Source organism: Ochotona princeps, chromosome 4 (genome assembly GCF_030435755.1).
Source record: "Ochotona princeps isolate mOchPri1 chromosome 4, mOchPri1.hap1, whole genome shotgun sequence".
Lineage (NCBI taxonomy): Eukaryota > Metazoa > Chordata > Mammalia > Lagomorpha > Ochotonidae > Ochotona > Ochotona princeps.
In genome coordinates, this window is record NC_080835.1 from 27,152,778 (window position 1) to 27,177,059 (window position 24,282).

The 24,282-nt window shown below is 43.3% G+C and overlaps 1 protein-coding gene and 1 non-coding gene across 2 annotated transcripts; both read right to left on the reverse strand.

The window, feature by feature from the left end:
• Nucleotides 1-264: 264 nt before the first annotated feature.
• On the reverse strand, nucleotides 265-23,158 carry PRRG4 (proline rich and Gla domain 4). The gene is made up of 6 exons (XM_058662469.1): nucleotides 23,009-23,158; nucleotides 22,512-22,636; nucleotides 15,285-15,448; nucleotides 13,701-13,749; nucleotides 12,668-12,797; nucleotides 265-621 (listed from the first exon to the last, which is right to left on the reverse strand). Exons 2-6 carry the CDS (start codon nucleotides 22,612-22,614, stop codon nucleotides 387-389), a joined length of 681 nt encoding a protein of 226 aa, XP_058518452.1. The 5' UTR covers nucleotides 22,615-22,636; nucleotides 23,009-23,158; the 3' UTR covers nucleotides 265-386.
• Nucleotides 17,812-17,915, reverse strand: LOC118759632 (small nucleolar RNA U13). The gene has a single exon (XR_004996320.2). It is a non-coding gene; the product is annotated as a small nucleolar RNA U13 (small nucleolar RNA).
• Nucleotides 23,159-24,282: the final 1,124 nt, after the last annotated feature.

A 24,282-nucleotide genomic window follows, 5' to 3' on the forward strand; every position in this document is an offset into this window, starting at 1 on the left:
AAGAGTGGGTCTGATATCATGACTCGGGATAATCTCGTGAACAGAAATTCTGTTTAAATATTTCACATATGAAATTTATAACATTTGTCTGTACAAAAGATACTAGTAGTTAACTAATTCTAATTATGCTATCTAGAACAAAGACTTTTTAAGCCATTAAACATTACCAACAAAAGGTACTTTCTCCTGAACTGTCAGGATATGGCATCACAGTCTGTGCCTTGAGCTGCCATTGATCAGGCTGAAGTCGGAGACCTGGGCAGACTTACAGAGTGCAGTGTGGCCTTCATTTCTTGTCGGAGCTTTATAAACAGCTGTGTAGACACATTGCTGTTTTGCTTCAGAGTGCACAACCCATTCAGATAACACAGATGACGAGACGGGGTTTAATGAGATGGAAGTGACATCGACTTTTTAAATACCCTAAAACTCTTTGGTGACCCAGGATATGGTGGTGGTGGTGAAACATTTTGTTTTCTGGTCAGTGCCACTGCCTGTTCATAAGAAGGTAATCCAGTGTCCTCGGCAGAAGACGGCACCGGAGATAAGGCAGCTTCTTCAGATCTTCTGGAAACAATTGAGGGAGTGTGCCTGCTTCGCCTTACATAGAGAGCCGAAGAACTGAAAAGACACCCAGTATTTGGTCAGTGTTCGGGGATTAAAATGGCAACAGCACAGCATGTGACTCATTTTGCTAAATGTTGAACCCGATTTACTGACAGAAACATTTTATTTTACCAATAGGGTCTGAAAGCACCTTGGTATATGGAAAGACCAAGAGCACCAAAGTCAGACATGGGTTTGAAAGTTGACCCTATCATTTCATGGCTGTAGGACCAAAGCCAAGGGACTTCAAGTTCCTCCTCTTAAAAACAGGGATAACAGGGCCTGGTGGCGTGGCCTAGTGGCTAAAGTCCTCACCTTGAACATGCCGGGATCCCATGTGGGTGCCAGTTCTAATCCCGGCAGCTCCACTTCCCATCCAACTCCCTGCTTGTGGCCTGGAAAGCAGTTGAGGACGGCCCAATGCATTGGGACACTGCACCCGCGTGGGAGGCCTAGAAGGGGTCCCTGGGTTCCCGGCATCAGATCGGGGCGCATCGGCCGTTGTGGCTCACTTGGGGAGTGAATCATCAGATGGAAGATCTTCCTCTCTGTCTCTCCTCTCTGTATATCTGACTTTGTAATGAAAATAAATAAATCTTAAAAAAAAAAAAACAGGGATAACAGGGCCTGGCACGGTGGCCTAGTGGCTAAAGTCCTGATCTTGAACACCCCAGGATCCCATATAGGCCCTGGTTCTAATCCTGGCTGCTGCACTTCCCATCCAGCTCCCTGCTTGTGACCTGGGAAAACAGTCGAAGACGGCTAAAAGCCTTGGGACCCTGCACCCATGTGGGAGACCTGGAAGAGGCTCCTGGCTCCTGGCTTCAGATCAGTTCAGCACTGGCCGTTGTGGCTCACTTGGGGAGTGAATCAACAAATAGAAGATCTTCCTCTCTGTCTCTCCTCCTCTGTATATCAGACTTTCCAATAAAAATAAATTAATAAAAAAAAAAAAAACAGGGATAATAACAGCAACTGCAAGTTAGTTGTTTTGTGTGGGGGCTTAGCACAATATCGTATGTAAAGCTTCTAGAGCTGCCTGGGACACTGTCCAATGGACTCCAAAGAGTTGATTTCCCTTTCTTGCTCCATTCCTGCCTTAAAATTTTCTCAAGGTATGATGGAAGACCAAACTCAGTCTTTGCTGAAAGGACAAACCACCAATCCAAGAAACCGGTTGCCACAGAGCTAATCCTACCAGCAAGTACCTGTCTGCATGTGTTGGCTCCTGCGGGCTTGCTGCCTGGCCCAGCCTTCCTCAATAGTTCTGTTATGACGCTCTTCCCAGAAGTCTAATCCTGGCCTACTTTCCACTGAATCAGGTTCTACCAGTGTTCCTATGAAGCCTTTTCAAATCCTTTCTTAGTCTGGCCTCACTTTAGGTTTTTAGTGTGCTGCTCTGGCCAAACACTTTTTTTTTTTGGTAAAGATTTGTTTATTTTCAGTTAGAAGGTGGATTTTTTTTTTTTTTTTAACAGAGAGGAGAGACAAACAAAGAGGTCCTCCATCCAATGGCTCACTGCTTAAATGATCTCAACATCCAGAACCGAGCTGATCCAAACAGAGGAGCCAGGAGCTTCTTCTGGCTCTTTCATGTGGGTACAGGGTCTGAAGGCCTTTGACCATCCTCTACTGCCTTCCTACATCATAGGCAGGAAGTAATTCAGAAGTGGAGTAGCACAACATGAACGTGTGTGGGATGCCAGCGTTGCTGGTGGAGGATTAGCTGGCTATGCCACTGTCCCGGCCCCCCTCAACATACCTTTTTTTAAAAATTTTATTTTGAATTTTGAATTTTATCATACATTTCTGTATAGTCTGGGATTCCCAGACTGATTTTTCCCATATTGTCACAGTACATTTCTTCACAAAGAGTGACACTTCCATCAGTCTGCTAGTTATGTGTGCCCCAACATTGCTGTTACAGACAATGTCAGACAGTCCATCATCCCACTGTCTAGATACGTTCAACACTTTCACTGGGAGTCCATCTTTCGTTTGGAAGCAGGGGTGCATGCTGCATTGTGTCTTCACATCTGGATATGGTAGTCTCCACTACTCCATCACTATACATTCCAATTTGTATGATGGCTGCCTTAAGTCAGATAGAACGTACGGTATTTGTCCTTTAGAGATTAACAGAGCATAATGAAATAATGATATTTCACTGAGCATAATGGTCTCTAGTTGGGATCATCTAGTTGCAAATGGTATAATTTGATTCTTTAACATAAATTCTTAATAATCTCATATGCACAGTGAATTCTCAGCCCATTCTTTCTGTTTTCAGTGGTCTCATTCTCTTTCTTAAAAATATTCTTTCTGGGCCTACTGGCTAAAGTCTTTGCCTTGTATGCGCCGGGATCTCATATTGACGCTGGTTCATGTCCTGACTGACCCACTTCCCATCCAGCTCCCTTCTTGTAGCATGGGAAAGCAGCTGAGGATGGCCCAAAGCCTTGAGACCTTGCACCTGCAAGGGAGACCAAGAAGAAGCTCCTGGTTTCTGGCTTTGGATCGGCTCAGTTCCAGCCATTGTGGCCACTTGAGGAGTGAATCAGCAGATGGAAGATCTTTCTGTCTCTTCTCCTGTTTATATATCTGACTTTCTAATAAAAATAAATAAATCTAAACAAAAATTGTTTCCTCCTCTCCAATACATAAGCCCAATTTTTAAGAAAGATCTGGTATTTAAAACATACAGATTTCCCTTCACTTCTGAACTAGAAACTATAATGTAAGTATTAATGAATGGATGTTTTCCCTATGATTTTGGCTGCCTATAAAACTTCCATCCTTATGGTTAATGAAATAATTAAAACTCATAGGTAAGCCCCAACCACAGTTAACATTTATCACATTCTGAGGGGGACATTTGTCTCGGCAGGGAAGGTGCTCATTAAAACATCCTCCTCCCATTTTAGAGTTCCTGGGTTCCATTCCCAACTCTTGCTCCTGCTCCAGTTTTCTGCTAACGCAGGCCTTGGGATGGGTCAAGTAAATTGGTTCCTGGCACTCACATGTGAGAACCACATTATATTCTTAACTCCTGGCTTTAGCTGTGACCTAACTGGGATGGTGCAGGCATTTGAGGTATGAACCAGGGAAGGGAAGTGCTCTGTTGCCTCTCTGCCTCTTAAGCAAATAAAATATATTTATCCCATTCTTCCCACCAAGAAGACCCAAATTACTGAATCAACCAGTTTGTCAGAACACTTCTTGTGGGAGAGGTAATAATGAGCTCTGAAGTTGGAGGCAAGGGAGAGAAGAACAGAACAGATGTGTGTACAGGCAGGCCATGGAGAGGAGCACAGTTCATCTAAAGAGCTCAGCAGCATTCATCCTTTGTTAGGCGTCCACAAGGTGTCCACAGCAGGCCATCCACTTGCCACACTACTAACAGTTCTGGCTTATAGAAAACCAAAGGGAGACCACCTCCTGGACCAAATACATTTTTCCATGTTGACTTCCAAAATTTAACATTTAGAAATAATGTAAGTTATACTACATCCTATATCTGCTGGTTCACTCCCCAACTGGTCACAATGGCTGGAGCAGAGCTGATCTGAAGCCAGGAGTCAGGAGCTTCTTCTGGGTCTCCCATGCAGGTCCAGGGTCCCAAGGCTTTGGGCCATCTTCAACTGCTTTCCCAGGCCACAAGCAGGGAGCTGGATGGGAAGTGGAGCAGCCAGGATATGAATCGGCACCCGTATGGAATCCAGGCACATGTGAGACTTTAACCACCTGGTTACTGTGCCAGACCCAAGTAAAAGAAATATGTCTTAAAACACACACACACACACACACACACTGGAAAAAAATTACCCTAGTTATTAAATATGAGTGGAGTGTTTTCATAAATACACACATGATTAAAACACTGCATGGATTTCAATTTCTTCTGTACCAAGGTGGCTTTGTTAGTTCCATTTCTCATATACTTTCTGAAGTGTGATTACATGGCTTACTTGCTTTAAGTTATAAAATATTCACTAATATCATCTCAAATTTGTAGCATGATAATATGTCTCCTTACTTTCACAAACTGTAGGAGTTCAGACATGAAAACATTTTGCTTTCTGCTTCTTGGCAGGTCTTTACAGGGGAATGAGGCAAACTTTTCTGACAATGATCTTGTTTCTTACTCTCTTCTTTCTTACATATTCTTTCCCAACCCACTTCTTTCAGACTTGAAGAGAGCAAATTACTCCGCTAGAAACATTTCTTGGAATACTGGATGAAAATTATTTAGTAAATATTTAAACATTAATTCCAACAGAAGAGAATGACTCATAAGCCTAGCTTGCAATGTTCAGTGAAACTCAAAGCATTGTGGTTAAGGTGAAAGTGAAACAACAGATACTAAAAAATTTTTGTGAACTGCACAGCATTATACATACTAACATAAAATGTCACTAATCTTACAGAGACACCCAGGATTTTAAATTTTATGCCAACATTCACAGAAGGCAGGCCCTACTCATGCCACCAAGCTACCCTCAGTATCTTTGAATTCTCCTTCTACCTTCAAGCAATGAAGAGGCTGGGAATGTTCATGGAGGAAAGATAAGAAGACATGGTGGTAATAATGGGTACTGTGGACAGCAGGTTAACCTGCTATTTGGAATGCTGGCACCCCAAATCAAAGTGCCAGTTTGAGTCCTAGTGCCTTTGCTTTTGATCCAGCTTCCTGCTAGGGCACCTGCGTGGCAGCAGGTGATGGCTCAAATACTTAGATTTCCATCACCCACATGAGAGACCCTGATGGACTTGGGCCTCTAACTGCAATGACTTGACCATTGCAGCCATCTGGGGGAATGAGTCACCGGATGGAATATCTCTCCTCCTCTCTTTGTGTCATTCTGCCTTTCAAATGAAAAAAGAAAATCTTAGAGAAGGAAGGATAAAATAGTGACGAAGATAGAAAAGTGAAAGCAGAGAGAAGACAGAAGGCCCAGTGTGAGGACCCTCACAGACTTTAAATGAAACTGTTAAACATGAGGACATATAGGAGCCTTTTGGGAAAATGTTATGAGTAAGGTGGAAAAGAAGTAAAAAAAACATGACAGAAAAAAAAATCTTCAAAGACAAGTTTTTGACCATTTCTTCATTTGCTTTGTGGGTCCCTCCAGCCTGGGGAAAGCCACATTGAATAAAATAATAGTCAAAAGGTTCTAGACAATGAAAACATCTTGCTCATTTCCTTCTTGTGAATAAAGAAAATTAATAGAGGCTTGGTATCCCTAACAAAGCATTTGAAAATTAAGCAACTTCCTCCTTGTTTTCTCTTGTGTCTCAAACTTTCTTAGGATTTACAGAGACAAACTTTTCAGTGGATGCCCATTGGTTCTAGGGGCTTTCCGAGGACTCAGCAAGGGGCTAGAACTGTAATTTATTTGCCCCCTCTTTCTGCCCTCTACTTTCTGTGCCCTTTACTGTGGGGAGCCTTTTACAGGCTCTGCCTTTGCTGTCCGTCCTTTTCTTACATTCAGAGCTGGTCTGCTCTCATGATTTCAACTCTGATTCTCCGATTGGTGAATCCTAATTTTTTTCTTTAAAGATTTATTCATTTTTGTCAGAAAGACAGATATAGTGAAGGAGAGACAGAGAGAAAGCTCTTCCATCCAATGGTTCACTTTCCAAGTGGCCACAACAGCCAGAGCTTAGCCAATCTGAAGCCATGAACCAGGAGCTTCTTCTGGGTCTCCCACATGGGTGCAGGGTACCAAGGGATTTGGGCCCTCTTCCACTGCTTTCCCAGGTCACAAGCAGAGAGCTGGATGGGAAAATGAGCAGCTGGGACATGAACCAGCACCCATATGGGATCCTGATGTGTGCAAGGCGAGGATTAAGCCACTGAGCCATTGCACCAGGCTCCTAATTACACATTCTAATGCAATTCCACTAATACTAAGAGTTAAGTTGCCTTAAACCCTTAACCTTTCTTCTTCTTCTTCTTCTTTCTCTTTTAAGAAAAAATTTTGGGTCAATACACACATGTGCATACACTATGTATAACAAAATTTTCCATTTAAAATTTATTTACCTAATTGATTTAAAAGGTAGAGAGAGAAATAGAGAGAGATTTCCCATGTGTTTTTTTCACTTCCCAAATACCTGCAATTATGAAGGCTGGAGCAGGCCAAAACCAGATGCAAAGGACTCAGCTTGGGTTTCCCATGCTGGTGGCAAGGACCTAATCACTTGAGCCAACACCTGCTACCTCCTACGCTGTACATTAACAGCTGGAATTGGGATGGATCCAGGACTCTAACTCAAGGCATTTCAATATGGGATGTGGGTGTCCTGAGTGAAGTCTTAGTTGCTACTCCAAATGCCCACCCCCATCTTAACCATTTTAAAGTTAAAACAATTCAACAGTATTAATCATGGTCAAGTTGTATTATCATCTCTACTATCTATTTTCATAACCCTTTCATTACTCTAAGCAGAAACTCCATATTTATGAAGCAGTAACTCCCCATGGCTTCTGCTATGGCTTGAATATTTTTGTCCCCTCCAGCATTCATGCTGGAACTTAATCGTCAAGGCAACGGTGTTGGGAGGCGGGGTCTTCTGGGAGGACTGTCCGAATGAATGACGCCACTGGCCACTGTGGAGGGGGTTTTCTTGCAAAAGTCCCCTCTGTTTTGCTCTTCTCTCATGAGAAGTTACAGGGTTCCTCCTCTGAGGAGGTGTAGCATGGCAGGTGCCATCTTGGGAGTGGAGACTGGGCCTACCAGATACTAAAATTTGTCAGTGCCTTGAGCCTGGACTTGTCAGTCTCCAGAACTGTGAGAAACAAATTTCTGTTCTTTGTAAATTGCCAAGTTGTAGGTTTTCTGTTACAGCAGCACAAATAGAATAAGCCACACCCTCTTCCCAGCCTCAGGGAACTCTGCTTTACTTTCCCTCTATGAATTTGCACATTGCGGATTTCAAACACAGTCATACACTAGTTGTCCTTTGTATCTGGCTTTCATTTGTCTTCCAGGTTCCTCCATATCATAGCATGGATCTATCTGAAAATTTATCTGTTGCTGGACATCTGAGTTCCATGCACCATTTTGGCTCTTATTAATAATATTAACATGAATCCTGGGGTATGAACACCTGCCTGAGTCTCTGTTTCCAATTCTTTTGGCTTTATACCAGCAGTAGAATTGCTGGGTTATGCAGTAATTCTATCTCTAGCTTTCTGAGGAACTGCCAAACTCTCTTCCACAGCAGCCGCACTATTTTACATTGTCACCTGCAATATTCATTGGGATCCTAAGCTCTTTACAATCTGATGAGTCCTTATTATGCTAAAAAGTCATCAGGGCCAGCACTACTGTGGACCATAACCCTTTCTATAGTTCAAGTCCAGTTTCTGATCCAGCTCCCTGATAATGGGACTGGGAAATCAGTGGAAGATGGTCCGAGTGATTGGATCCCTGCATTAATGTAGGAGAGCTGGAAGAAGCTCCTGGCTCTTGGCTTCATATAGGCCCAACTCTGGCCTCTGTGGCCATTTGGGGAGTGAACCAGTGGATGGAAGGCCTCCCTCTCTGTCACTCCCTTTCTCTGTAACTCTGATTTTCAGGTAAATAAATAAATCTATTTTTAAAAAGCCATGGTTGGGCCCGGCGGCGTGGCCTAGCGGCTAGAGTCCTCGCCTTGAAAGCCCCGGGATCCCATATGGGCGCCGGTTCTAATCCCGGCGGCTCCACTTCCCATCCAGCTCCCTGCTTGTGGCCTGGGAAAGCAATTGAGGACGGCCCAATGCATTGGGACCCTGCACCCACGTGGGAGACCCAGAAGAGGTTCCAGGTTCCCGGCTTCGGATCGGCACAGCACCAGCCCGTTGCGGCTCACTTGGGGAGTAAATCATCGGACGGAAGATCTTCCTGTCTGTCTCTCCTCCTCTGTGTATATCTGGCTGTAATAAAAATGAATAAATCTTTAAAAAAAAAAAGCCATGGTTATAGCTCTTCAGTGGGCGTGAAGTAGTGTCTCATCATTGTTCTAATTTGGTTTGTTTCTCTCATGAGTAAGGATATTAAGAACCTTTTAAGGTACTTATCGGCCATTTTTGCATCTTTTTTGAAGAAATGGCAGTTCAATTCCTTTATTCTTTTTAAAATCAGGCATTTAGTTAGCAACAACAAGGGGTGGGGAAGACAGTTGTAAGTATGGATAAGGGATAAACAAAATAAAATATTTGTGTATCTACCAAATTTGAATATATCTTCAGACTTTCAATTCTCCATGAATGCTAGACAACCTGTAGCTCATTTTCTGTCTAGGTTTATTTTTAAAGAGACACTGGACTCAGTGCAGTAACCTAGTTGCTGGAGTCCATGCCTTGCATGCCCAGGGAGCCCATGTGGGTGCCGGTTTGTATCCTGGCAGCTCCACTGCCCTTCCAGTTCCTTGCTTGTGACCTGGGTAAGAAGTTGAGGAGGGCCCAAAGTCTTGGGACCCTGGACCTGCATGAGAGACCTAGAGGAGGCTCCTGGCTTGGGATCAGTTCAACTCTGGCCGTTGTGGCTGCTTGGGGAGTGAACCAGTGGGTGGAAGATTTTTGTCTCTTTTTCTCGCTGTAAATCTGACTTTCCAATAAAAATAAATAAATCTTAAAAAATGGAGAGAGAGATCACCACTAGATGGGAAAACATACACATTCTTTTGTAAGGTTTTAGGAATAATCTTAGTTTGCAAGTTAATAATAGCTGACGTCTGTTGAGTACTTGCTCTATATCAAGCATGACTTTAACCATTTCATATGTATTAACATCATTTAAATGTCACAATTTCCTTAGCAGATACACATGGTTATTATCTAGGCTACCACATGCACCATATCATGGACCATATAAATGGTATCCCTCAGGACACTCTAATGTAGTGGCTCTGATTATTTTCCTGTTTACTTAAGGGAAAACTGAGGCATGGCATGACTTTCAGCAACACATCCAAAGTTTTCATTTTGATGTTCATAAATTTATTTGAAAGGCAGAGTAACAGATAGAATCTCCCACCTGTTACTTCACTCCTAAATGCCTAAATGACTGGGACTGGGCTAGGTCAAAGCCAGGAGTCCCCAAATGCACTACGTCTCCTACAAGGAGAGCTAAGACTGAGGTACTTGAGCCATTGCTGCCTCTCAGGGTGCCCATTAGTAGGAAGTTGGATTGGAAACAGAGCAGCAATTACTCAAAGTAGGGACTCCCATACGGTGTGTAGGCATCCCATGTGGTAGCTTTGTTAGCCTGGAATGTCACAATGTCTGTCTAAAGTTTAACGATGCTGCTAACCCAGGGATTTGAACCCAGGCAGTCTGGTCCCAGAACTCACACCCTCAATTGTAGTAAGTGTGTCTGGGATGAAGAGAATACTGCTTGGTCTCTGCTGGAATCAGTACCAGGATAAGATGAATCTACTTGAGAAAGGAATCACATCTTACTATATTGTAGGATAAAACAAAAACACTTAAGCAAATGGAAATAAAATGTTGCAATAAAATGTTTTGAGGAGACTCTCTTGGATTGAAAGTATGGCTACCAACATAGGAAACCTGGCTAGTGTTCCTGGGTCCCCAGCTTTAGCTCCAACCCAGCCTAGCTACTGATGGTACTTGGGGAGTGAGCCCATGGGTAAGAGTGCTCCATCTTTCTCTCAGCCTGTCAAATAAAAAACAAAACTAAAAGCACTGCATTGGATCAACCAGTAAAAATAGACAAATACTGTAAGATTTTGCTTATAAGAGGTTCCAGAGCAGTAAAATTCATAGAGCCGAAAAGTACAATGGCAGTTCCCAAGCTGTGGGGGAGGGGACAATGAGGAGTTATTTACTCTATGGAGAGCTTTCCTTTTGCAAGATGAAAGAGTGGGAAAGCTGCAGATTAACTGCACAACAATATTCTTTACAAGCCTAAACTACTATAGTATATGCATAGAAAAATCTGGAGTTAGATACATCAAACTTACTATGGTGATTATTTCTGAAAAGTGAGAGCACAAGGATTTTCATTTTTGTTGTATCTATCTATAGTATTTGACTGTTTTTAAATGTGTATGTTGTTTCTGTAACAACAAAATAGGATAAAACTTTCTTTAAAAGGCTCTCATCACCTTATCAACACATTTTCAGACACTCTTGTAGCAATGGAAACGAACAGATAACTCACAGCAGATAAGATGAAATAACTTACTACACACCTTCTTTAAAAGAAAATACTTTCGGGAAAAATCTCTTATATTTGTTGATTTCATTGACACACACTCACACATACACACGTAGGGATGGGCATTTTGCCTAGAGGTGAAAGAACTCCTTGCAGGCTCCCACAAGCTTGCTAAGACCCAAGCTCTCAGGCTATCACCTGCTGTTTTCTTAGTGCACTGGCAGGAAGCTGGATGGTAAGTGGAGGTGAGACTCAATCATAGGCTTTTTGCTGTGGAATGAGGGTGCTTCAGCCAGCATGTTAACCTGCTCTGGATTTGCAAGACTTTAATTTGTCTCAATACAAAGAATTCTCTAATATATATGATAAAGAATACTTCATATTTTTTAATTCCATTAGAAGTATGCAAGAGCAACTGCCCATTTGGCAGAAAAGATGAGTCAAAAGATGAAGTTATCACTAAAAAAACACACTTTGTCTTTATGATGAACTTGTTGATGGAATTTGAAAGTAGGAATAGACACATAAAAATCAATTTTTAGGGCCTGGCGTGGCAGCTTAGCAGCTAAAGTCCTTACCTTGCACACACCAGGATCCCATATGGGCACCAGTTCTAATTTCAGTGGCCCTGCTTCTCATCCAGCTTCCTGCTTGTGGCCTGGGAAATCAGTCAAGGACAGCCCAAGGCCTTAGGACCCCGTACCCATGTGGGATACCCAGAGGAGGCTCTTGGCTCCCTTGCTTCTGATAAGCTCAGCACCGGCCATTGTGGCCACTTGGAGGGTAAATCAGCAGATGGAAGATCTTCCTCCTATGTACTAGGAAGACCAGGTAATCAGTACCATTTTCTCTAAAAAGGATGCAGAATACTTTTATGCAAATAATTACACCCTTTATGAATAATTGTGAAGAGCTTTAGGTCATAGGATATTATTGTTGATTAGATTTATTATTCTTATCTAACTTAAGAAACAGTTTAATTTCAAAAGTAGCTGTATGGTTTCTATTTAGGCAGCTACAGAAAGTTAACTGTGACTCACAGTAGAGGGCTTCTTGCCTCTGAAGATTATATGGGCACACTGCTTATCTGCTGCCTACTCAAGAAGGAAATACTGAAACCCCAACTGGCAGCTCTGAAACTTCTTGTAGGCTTGTGCAGGACCTTAAAAGTTGCATAATTTCATTGTTAACATGTTAACATTTTAAACCAAGCGGCCAAATACCAGGCACAGACTGAAGTGCCAGAGAGGACCTGACAACCAGATACAGTAAGGTGCCATGTCTGGAGTCTGGAGCAGAAGGAAGGCAATCACGGCCAAACTGGAGTAATCAGGCTGGGGCTTAATTACCAGTAATGCAGCAGCAGTATTGTTCTATTTATGACAAATACACTAACGATGCTAATGATGGATCAAGGATATAGGGGAACTCGGTACTACCTATGCCATGTTTGATTATATCTGAAATTATCCCTCTTCTAAAAAAATTGGCAGCCATTTGGGGCCAGCACTGTTGTATATTAAGCTAAGTTTCCACCTGCAGCACTGGCAACCTATATGGGTGCTGGTTCCAGTCCCAGCTGCTTTAACTTCCTGATCCTGACGTGGGAAGGCAGCAGAGGATGGTTCACGTCCTGGGGCCCCTGCATCTGTGTGGGAAACCCAGAAGAAGCTCCTGGCTCCTGGCTTTAGATCAGCTCAGCACCAGCTGTTGCAGCTATTTAGGGACTGAACCAATGGACAGAAGATTCCTTTCTGTCTCTCCTCTTTGTAAATTTGCTTTTCAAATAAACCCTCCCTCTTTTTTTTAAAAAGGCAGCCACTTGATTGATCCACTAAAATAACAATACAGAACATGGAATAATGAACTGGGTACTTTTACTTGGTACTTACCCTGAGTGTTGATGCCTATTGCACTTAGTGATGCAAAGATAATAACCAAGTAATCCAAAAATAACCAGAAACACTCCAGCAGCAATTAATCCAGTCAGAAGCCCCATAACATCCATTTTTTCTCTATTATCTGAGGGAAATGATTAAAAGAACAGAACTATAAATATAATAACCAGCACTATTAAGCATGTTAATAAAAATATTGATTTCTTCCCAAAAGTCTTTGTGTTAGAGAACCTAGCTAGTTATTAGTTCTTTTATTTATCTTCAATAGGTCATTTTAAAGAGATAATATTCAACACCAAGTGGGATAAGTATATTTTTTTGCTTCATTAGGTGTATTTGATATCAAATATTAAGATACATTTATTATGCAACATGGTATAGTTGTTTAACACAGACTCCTCTCGGGGGCCCCAATTAAGAGGAATGAAAAAATAACTGGCAAAGCATTACCTGACTTAAAAGCAACTAGAAGAGTAAGGGCAGGTGAGAGAGAAAGAGAGGCTTTCAAACAGATAGGCATAACTTTAAAAATGACTCTGAACCCCCCATATACATAAAAAACTATTCTATCAATTAAAAAGTTTCAAATAATGCAGCAAGAGATGATCAAAACTGATAAAACAAAGGATCTCAATTCTCCAAAACTTCTGCAATTCTACCTAACAATGTTAATATGTAAGCATTTCATCTCCTTAGGATGGAAAAGAGGAAAAAAAAAGGTCAAAATAGTTTCCCACTTGAAGCCAACACCCTCGTGCTTTCGCTGTGTGCAAGCCTTGACCGAGCTGGGTTGTTGAAGGCAGCTTTAAGCCTGTTATCTCATTTCTCTACTATCTCACCAAACTTGATTTTCCATGTCTAAGTAGACGAAGGTGGCCTTCTCAGGTAGCTCAGTGTACACTTGAGAAATCTTCCAGGGATTTACAAGGCATGGATGTTGAGCAACAGCCAAACTCAAACAATACAACTAATACATATTACAAGAGCAGGTAAGAAAAGCATTCAATGTTATCAGTTCTTGCCTTACCTGATTTTGTGGATGGTCCTTTAATTGAATATTCCTGCCAAAATGTCATCTAAGAAAAAGAGAAATTTTTCGAATTTATGGGATTTGTCATTGCATGTACCCAAATGACTAGACGAGGGATGATAAGCCCTTGGCCTGGGCTGCGGGTAGGACAGCACTCCTCTCAAGCTCAAGGAGGTGATTCACCTAATTAAGGCGTAACTACCTACTACTGTTTTTGCTTAACTGATGTTAAGGGATTGTTGCCTATCCTAGCTCTAAGACTGTGCCCTGCTGTTCTCTCTTCTCCTGAGAGGAGCTCCCGTTCTGGCACCAGGGGAATCGTATCTCTTTAGACAGCTGAAGATTGTGCCAGAGGATGCTCGAGAAAGTGGAAAATAATTTGGGGTTATTTAGTAAGGAATTTGGGCCACTTAACATACCAGATTATAGTAGTCACACTGTTACCGGTTGCTTGAAAAATTCTTTATATTATTTTAAAGATTTTATTTTTACTTATTTGAAATGCAGAGTTGTAGAAAGAGATTTCCCACCTGCTGGTTCACTTCCCAGATGTCTTCAATGGCCTGGGCTGTGCAATGCTGAAGCTAAGAGCCAGGAGCATCTCCTGAGTCTCCGACATGGGTGCAGGAGCCCAGGAACTTGGACCATGTTTCATTGCTTTCTCAGGTGCACTATAAGGAAGCTTGATTGGAAGTGGAGCAGCAGGGACTTGAACCAGAGATTTAGGATGCTATTGTCACAGGTAGCCACCGAGCCTGCTGCGTCACAAAATTTGGCCCTGTTTTGTATTCCTATCAAGATCAACAGACAAGACCTACTAATATTTTAGGGGGAAATTCTAGAATTTTCCCCCTTCTATCATGCAGATCAAACAATACAGGGAATTTATATGTTGTATCTTCAGTATCCAGCATAACATCTAGCACATAATCGTTAATAAATATTTGAGAGGTAATATCGTGCTGTAACGGGTTAAGTCACCTGCTGCCTGCAGTGTCAGCACCCATATGAGGGCTGGTTGGAGTCATGGCTGCTCCAATTCCAGTCCTGCTAAGGTCCCTGAGAGGGCAATGAAGGATGGCCCTGCACCCTCGTAGATTTGGATGAAGCACCTGGCTCTGGCTTCCACCGTGCCTGCCCCCAAGCTATTGAGGCCATTTGGAGAATCAGCAAATGAAAGATCTCTCTCTCCCTCAAAAGGATAAGAGAGAGTATTTGAAATATCAATAATGGGTAATCATAAGTTATGTTCACTGGTAGGAGAAATTGCGGAGGTTTAACGATGGAATTGTGAATCAGAGCATTAACTTGAATATCTCAAAGCTTAACTCTGCTCCGTGATTGTTTTTGTCTATAATAAACATTAAACATAGTCAATCATTTGCTAATTACTATATATCCACCTAATTAAGTATAAAGCTAAGTCTAACTGGTTTAATTAGCATTTTAGGGAAGTAGAAGAAGATAACAGGTATACAACCTTGATCTTGTTAAAGCATAAAATATATAATAACTGAGAATGCCACTTTCTTAAGTACAATCTAATAAATTACAGCTAATTAACACAATCAACCAAATTACCGTTTTATCTTCATCCACAAAAATCTCTCTGGCTTCCTCATAATTACAAAGTTCTTCATTGCATTCCCTTTCCAGGTCACCAGGAGTGAAGAGCTCCAGGTCAAATCTGTTATACAGGAGGCGTCGGCGAATGAAAAAGTTTGCTTCTTCTTTTGATGTAAAGACTAACAAGGGGATAAAAAAAGATGTCAAGTACTGATTAAAAAGAAAAAGAAAAAGAAAAAGTAAAGCAGCCAAATCCTGCTTTAATTGTGGGGAACGTGAACAGCTCTCTTCGTATGGTTACATTATACCAAATTTTCTTGCATGTTTTAAAAATACAGCATGAGAACAAATGACTTCTGCTGGTAGCAGGCATTTGGCCCAGAGGTTAAGATGTCCACTTCCCACAATGGAGTGCCTGTGTTTGCTGACTTCCTCTGATGTCAGCCATGGTGGCTCATGTAATTGGGGTCCTGTCACCTATGTGGGAAATCTAGATTGTGTTCCTGGCTCCTGCCTCTGGTCCCAGTGCTGACCTGATCACTGTGGGCATCTCGGAGCTCTTTCTGTTGGATAAATTTTTAAAAACTTAAAGTCGGAGAATATGATACACAAATGTTAGTATAATTCCAGACAAGAGTTGAGTTGATTATGTCTAAAATTATTTTTGAAACATTTATTTATTTGAAAGGCAAAGTGACAGGGAAAGAGAGGGAGAGGGAGAGAGAGAGAGAGAGAGGAAAAGAGAGATCTTCCAACTGCTAGTTCATTCCTCAGATGGCCACAATGGCCAGGGCTGGTCCAGGTCAAATGCAGGAGCCTGAAACTCCTTCCAGATCTCCCATGATAGGGGCAGGGGTCCATGCAGTTAGGTCGTTACCATCATCTGTGCCTTCCCTGGCACATTAACAGGGAGCTGGATGGAATCAGAGCATCTGGGATTTGAACCAGCTCTTGGATGTGGTGTGCTAGTGTTAAAAACAGCCTCTTAACCTGATGTGCTACAATGTTGGTGCATATGTCCAAAATTACTAACATAAAGATAAGTTATATAAATATCAGTTTTCTTTCTAGACAATCATTTTTTCCAACAAATGATAGGCCAGGCGGACTCCATTTCTAAGGGATTGGGTATATTATGCTATTATCTTGATTAGGAAAAATTATGGGAGCATAATATAGAGGTTTAGAGAAAATATCCATTTTTGATTTTGCTTTGGAATAAGCTTTCAGCTTTGTGTTTTGCAATGAGTCACTCTCTCATCTGTAAAATAGAGAATTGCACTTAAACTCTTCAAAGCTCTAAAATTAGAAATCAGTATTTTTATATTAAAGTTGTTTTACTCAATTCATACTAAAATGCATATAATTCTAAATTTAGAAGTTACTAAAACTATAGGATAATTATAACTTTAATTAAAAAATTTTCAGGGCAGGTGTTTTGTGTTGCCAGTCCAAAGCCAAGTGATCTCCCACACGGGTGGCAGTGGTTCTAGTACTGGGGGCACCTTTTGCTGCTGTCCAGACATATTAGCAGGGTAGCTGGTTCAGAAGCAAAGCAGCTAGGACTGGAATCAGTGCTCCAATAATGGGATGCTCGCTTTGCAGGCAGCTACTTAACGCACTGCACCACAACATTGAAACCATGGCAATATTTTCAAAACTCTCAACTTTAAACTCATTCTAATGTTACACTAATACTGCTTACAGGATTTGTTTTCTTCAGGTCATGTTAATGAAACTGAAATCAGAAACTTTCTGAGAACTATAATAAAATGCTTTATAAAATGTCTAAGAGGGCCTAGCATGATGGCTCAACTTGTTAATCCTCCACTCTCAGTGCGACTGGGATCCCGTATGGGCTCCGGTTCTAATCCCTGCAGCCCCACTTCCTATCCAGCTCCCTGCCTGTGGCCCGAGAAAGCAGCTGAGGACATCCCAAAGCTTTGGGACCAGCACCTGTGTGGGTGGAAGACCTGGAAGAAGCTCTTGGCTCCTAGCTTTGGATTGGCTCAGCTCCAGCCATTGCGGCCACTTGGGGAGTGAACCAGCAGATGGAAGATCTTTCTATTTCTCCTTCCCTCTATAATCTGCCTTTCTAGTAAAAATACACAAGTCTTTAAAAAAAATTACAAGTGTTGATACTTCTTGTTGCTAACCATTACTAAATGAAGAATATATTGAAGTGGGTAATTGAATGACACTCACTCACAAGAGCATGGTTTGGAAAACTACTACCAATTTGTAGGTGACCTCAGGTTGGGCGTTTGTTCCTAGTCTCTTGATAGAGTCACATCTTGTCCAAAATATTTTGCTATGAACGACCTATCTTTTACAGCAACCTGACTCTTCTAACGCTTTTTTTTTTGGTTTGTTTTAGACGTGGGGTTATTGAGCACTTGAAATGTAGCCAGTCTGAGCTAAAACACGCCTTAAGGGTGAATACATAGGATTCCAAAAATTACTTACATTTGAGAAATTGGGTTCAATTCAATACATTATTAAAATACATTTCATCGATTTCTTTCTATTTTTTTTCTCTCCGAGTCAGAGGGGTGATGTGCCGACGTCGTAACAAGGTTGGAGGGAGGCACATGTCACAGAGCCGTGTGCAAAACCAATCATCATGTTTATGAACCACAAAAGGATCCCGATTTCTTTCTATTTTTAAATATATGCCTGGGTTGGGTGGTTGAGCCACCTGCTGGCCACCTGTGTCCCGATTTTGAGTGTCTGGGTTGTAGTTCTGGCTCAGCTCCCAATTCCAGCTTCCTGCTAATGAGCTCCTTGGGAAGCGGCAGTGAGGGGTCAAACCGTTGCCTCGCTGCTTGCTGCCTGGGAGACCTGGACTGAGTTTCCAGCTCCTGGACATTTGTGAAGTGAGCCAGTAGATGGGTGCTCTCTCCATCTAATAACTAAGTAAACCAAAATTTAAAAAGAAAAGAAAACCCTAAGAGGGCAGGAGTAGAATTTTTAAGAATATTAGTAAGTAATAAGAATGAAGATATTAGGGCCCGGCGGCGTGGCCTAGCGGCTGGGGTCCTCGCCTTGAGCGCCCCGGGATCCCATATGGGCACCGGTTCTGGTCCCGGCGGCTCCACTTCCCATCCAGCTCCCTGCTTGTGGCCTGGGAAAGCAGTCGAGGACGGCCCAGTGCATTGGGACCCTGCGCCCGTGTGGGGGACCCGGAGGAGGTTCCTGGTTCCCGGCTTCGGATTGGCGCAGCGCCGGCCTGTTGCGGCTCACTTGGGGAGTGAATCATCGGACGGAGGATCTTCCTCTCTGTCTCTCCTCCTCTCTGTATATCTGACTTTCCAAAATAATAATAATGATAATAAATCTTTTAAAAATAAACCTTTCTAATATCTTCATTCTTTTTTTTTTTTTTAAGATTTATTTTTATTACAAAGCCAGATATACAGAGAGGAGGAGAGACAGAGAGGAAGATCTTCCATCCGATGATTCATTCCCCAAGCGACTGCAATGGCCAGAGCTGAGCTGATCTGAAGCCAGGAGCCAAGAGCCTCTTCCAGGTCTCCCATGTGGGTGCAGGGTCCCAAGGCTTTGGGCCATCCTCAACTGCTTTCCCAGGCCACAGGCAGGGAGCTGGATGGGAATTGGGATCCCGGCATGTGCAAGGCAAGGACTTTAGCCACTAGGCTACCGCACCAGCTCCCCTCATTTTACTTTTTAAAAGCCTTCAAATAGCAATCTCACCTCTTATAGAATAAAAGCTAATTTCCTTACAATAGACCACAAGGCCTGTATGATGTACTCCCTGAATCCTTACCCTTCTGACTTCAACCGCTACAACTTCTCACTTTTTTTTTTTTTAAGATTTATTTATTTGAAAGGATGAGTGGCAGAGAGGAAAAAGTCGGAGAGAGACAGAGGGAGATGTTTCCATCTGCTGACTCACTCTCCCAATGCATGCAGCAGGCAGGGCTGTGCCAGGCAAAGCTTGGATCTCAGAATTCTATCCTGGTCTCTCCCGGATCTCAGAATCCTATCCTGGTCTCTCCCAGATCTCAGAATTCTATCCTGGTCTCTCCCAAGGATGGCAGGACCCAAGTACTTGGGCCATCATCTGCAGCCTCCCGGGTGCATTAGCAGGAAACGGGATTGCAGGTGTAGAGTGTAGGAGCTCCAGCCCGGCACTTCAATATACAATGTGGGTGTCCCAAACAGTGGCTTAAACTGATGTGCTATAAAGTCCACCCCTCATGTCTTCTGCTGTGGCTACACCCCAAGGAGCTCTAACACAACCGGTTCTCATTTGTCTTTCTACTTGCTGTTTCCTCACAATATCACCTCTCACTTTGGCTCTCACCTCCTGCAGCAGTTTGTTCACCATGACATTGAAGCCCCTCCCTACTCCCATGTCTCCACCTCAGGCACTCCCTTTCCATACCACGCTTCTCTCCACAGCACTTCCTCACCACTTGATGTCCTACCTGCCTTGCTCACTCATTTGTTATTACTCCGTTTCCCTAACTAGAAGGAAACCCTCTCTCTAAAGCAGGGGCATTGGTATTTGGCAAATAAACATCACCCAAAAAATTACTGAATGAATGAATGAATGAATACATTCAGTTTTTCTTTGGTAGAAAGAAATTCAGGAACCTTACTTGTACTACTTGAAGCAATTCAAGTGCATAGCCTGGTGCTACCTGGCCTGGTATAAGTCTAAAGAAAGAAACCAATGACATGCATGAAGTGTCACTTCAGAATGCAGAATCAGAAAATGCCTATATAGTGCTTTTGCTCAGAGAAGCCCAGCTCTTTACAATTCATTGGCTATTAAACCAGGGGCAAATATATCACTGTCAATCTTTTCTGTTGAGGCAGGCTATATGAATTATTGTCACGGGACTTAATAACGCTACTGTTATGTAAAGTAAAAAGGAAAATAAAAAGAGATGACAGAGGCTGGCACGGTGGTGTATCAGGCTAATCCTCTGCCTATAGTGCTGGCATCACATATAGGCGCTAGTTCAAGTTCTAGCTGTTCCAGTTCCTAACCCAGCAACCTGCCTATGGCCTGGGAAAGCAGTAGAGGATGGCTCAAAGCCTTGGGGACCCTGCACCTACATGGGAGATCCAGAGGAAGCTCCTGGCTCCCGGCTTTGGATCAGCTTAGTTCTGGCCGTTGTGGTCATTTGAGGAATGACCCAGAGGATGAACGATCTCTCTTTCTCTCTTTGTAATTCTGACTTTCAAATTAAATAAATACTATTTTTAAAATAGAATAAAACAAAAAGAGATGACCACTTAAATTTTTCTCAAGTATGTATGCCAATATTAATACGGTGTTTGAGAAGTCATGATATTATGATTAATGCTGTATTAGATAGGTCTTTTGTTTGTTAAGAAAACTCTAAGAGAGTAGGAGGTTGTTCTCTGAGTGTGCATGTTCTGATCCTGTTGGTTGCTGGTATTAGACTTAACCTTCAGAGCCACATCCATTTTTTCTTGCCTCGCCGATGGCCTTAGGAGAAACACTGCCCTTTAATACTTGGATTTTAAATAACTCTGGATTTGCTTCTGATGAAAAACAAGCACACTTCCCTGTATATGGAGCAACCTCAGCTCCCAGCCAGGGATCCTCTGTTCCCCTTCGGCACGGCTGCAGGACGGGCCGGCCTGCGCACTGGACACATGGCTTTTCTGCCCTTCTCTGTTTTCCTGTAGATTCTGCAGAGTGGCTGTCTCCACTGCTACAAATCCAGCCAGCCCAGACAGTCCTGTTTGCTTCTCTCTTCTAGCTCATCTTTCCCAAGTTCCATTTTAAATTCATTTCAACTCCATCCTCAAATGTTATTAATACTTACCTGATGTCCTTTCTGGTTTTGTTAGGTTAGGTTTTTAAAATGTAGGTGAGGAGTGAGTGCTGTGACACAGCAGGTTAACCTGCTCAGGATACCTGTCTCCCCTAGCACTTGGTGAGAGTCTTCGTTGCTCCATGCTTTCTGTTGATGTGCCTGGGAAGACAGTGGAAGACAGCCCAAGCACTGGCCCCCCATGAGGCGGCCCCAGGTGGGGTTCTAGGCGCCTAGCTTTTCCACCAGCCTGATCCAGTCCTTGTCGTTGCAGGCACTGGGGAAGTGAACCAGCAGAAGGAAGCTGTCCTTCTGTCTTTGAAATAAAGAACGCTTAAAAAAAAAAAAAAGTAATGAACTGTAGCTAAGATCTAGAATCTGTTCATGACTTGAAATTTAAAACATGTGACGTTTGGGTTTGGAAGCCCAAAGCCCAATTTCTCAACCATCTGTGCTTATCTAGAATCTATCTAAACAAACGGGCTTCAGAGATCATCTCGGTCCCATACCCATAAATTTACTAATGAAGACATTAGAACACAAAGGGATGAATGAAACATCTGGCCCATGATCTCAAAAGTCCAGACTAGATCCTGGTGTCCCTGTGTGTCTCTCCAGGAAGAACAGATCATTTGTTATTATAGTCACTACATAACTGCATCTACAAAAAGTCAATGATTTCCTGAAATCAAAATAGTCCAAATCACTCTTGATCCTACTAGTTTTCCATTCACTTAACTACAAACCAAGTTCATCAATGGAAATTCACAGAAATAAATTTGGGGGCAGGGTGATGGTGTAGTAGGCCAGTCCTCCACCTGCAAGTGCCTGTCATCCCATATAGCTATGGGTTCGAGTCCTGGCTGCTCCATTTCTGATCCAGCTCTCTGCTGACAGTTTGGGAAAGTAGTGAAGGATGTCCAGAGACCTTGTGCTCCTGCACCCATGTGGCAGGCTGGGAAGAATCTCCTGTCTCCCAGCTTTGGAACAGCTCAGCTTTGCCAGGGGCCTCCTCTGGGCCGCCCATGCAGGTGCAGGATCCCAAGGCTTTGGACCATCCTCCACTGCTTTCCCAGGCCACAAGCTGGGAGCTGGATGGAAAGTGTTGTCGCCAGGACTCGAGCTGGCACCCATATGGGATCCCGATGCATGCAAGGTGAGGACTTAACCTGCTAGGCTACTGCGCTAGGACCAAAAATCTGTCTTTCAAATAAAAAATACACATGTCTTTAAAAATAAATAAATAAAGTTGTATACCTCTGTATCTAAAGAACATCAAAACCCACAACATCACCAAATAAACATACATTAAATCAAGGGATGTTTTGGAGCTTCTATGAGCTTTAGGGCTTCTGTCTCCACAGTGATCTGCAATAGGTGGCTTTGGCTTCCAGCACGGTTTTGTTGGACACTGAAGCCTGCTTACCTTCCTCTCTGGCATGTCTGGAATCCTGAAGGCTTCTTGTGCAATGAGGAAACGCGAAGGTAACTGTGGGCAGGTGGCTGAGAAGAATCAGGAGCGCAAACATACTCTGGCACCTGTCAAACAAACTAAAACAAAACAAACAAAAAAGCAAACAAGCAAACAGAGCACGTTAAAAAAAAAAAGCCCCTGGCGCAGCTCTCCAAGTTTCTATGGGAATTGAGTCACCGACCCATTGTTCTCTAAGCCAAGGCGCAACTGCACCCGGCGCGCGGTTTCGGTCGCCCAGGCCCGACGCACGCTGAGAAAGTGGTCCCCCTCCCCCTGAAAGCGCCTGGGCATAAGAGCCGTACCCCTGGACTCTGCCAGGGTCCAAAGGACAAGCACCTGTCACCGCGAGCAACCCCCAGGCTACGTCCGAACAGGATCCTGTCCGCGGGTGCCCAGCCCCCGAATCCACTTCGCGGTAACCCTTCCATCCCCGCGCCAGGGCCCCGCACCTGTATCCCCTGGCACATGTTCCAGCAGACCCCGGGCCGGAGCCCTGTTGTTTAGTTTGTTCCTGCCGCCACCGGGCCCTCAGTTCTCTGCCGCCCCCCCAAATCTCGGCGACACTTCGGTCCTAGCTCTTTGCAGATCGAGATGTCCTCAGCCAGGGTCCGCAGAGGGGCGCCAGGGGAACGCGAGCGGGGCGAGCTTTTGCCTTGGTGTCCGGAGGCCGCCGACCAGACAGCGCGAAAGGGAGGAAGCGACTACCTGGGGCTCACCTGTCGGCGCTCCTCCCCCGGGACCCCGCCTACCTGCAGCGGGCGGGCTGCTGGCCGACGGCTCCTGGGAACTCGCGCTGAGCTTTCGCGGCCGGCGCAGCTTAGGTCCCCAGCCCAGGGCGAATCCCGCCGCCTGTCGCCAGTTCTGGCCCCGCCTTGGCGGCGCGGGTGGCGGGTTGCTTTTGGACTTGTCTTTGGATCCGGAGTTCTCAGGGAATTCAGGCAACCATTTCAGTTCTCACTGCTCACGAAAGCTACCTGGGCGCGTGTCCGACGGTTTTCACTTTTGGTTTGGAGTCTTGTGGTTACCTCGGGCAACTGACGTTAAAGAAACCAGAGCAAAACACTCATCAGAGCAAAGTCACTCAAACATGAAGTGGGAAATGAACTTAAAAAAAATGAATTCACTGATTCTCAAATGGTGGTCCTCCAGGCCTGAGATGTCTCCGAGAGCCTTTCAAGGGGTCTCCAGGATCAAAATTATTTCCCCAGTGACAAACTGTGATTTGCCATTTTCACTTTCATTCTCTCAAGAGTGTACAGTGGAAATTTCCAAAGGATTTTTTTTAATATGTAAGAATGTCATCACTCTGTTAATAGAATGCTTGTTTGTGTATGCTGTTTTCTAGAATTTTCTATGTAGGCTTAAAATATTAGAATATATGTTGACATAGAAATTTGTGTAGGTTTATAGAAATTTGTTCTCAATATTTCTGTGCTTTTATCTATCGGGAGAGCTGTAACCCTCATTATTGTCAGAGAAATAATTACTTTGAAATGAACTTTCCTTTTAGCCAATGTGAAAACAAAAAGTGCACATTATTGTCTTGATTTGAAATAATGGCTTATAAATCTCCCAGTTTTAATATATGATAACTGTCATTAGATATAATTCACATGTAGCACAATGGGCTAAGCCACTACTAGGGTCAATCCCATTGCATAGGGGAATGCCTGTTCACAACTTGGCTCTTTTCTTCCAATCCAGCTTCTTGCTGTTGTGCACC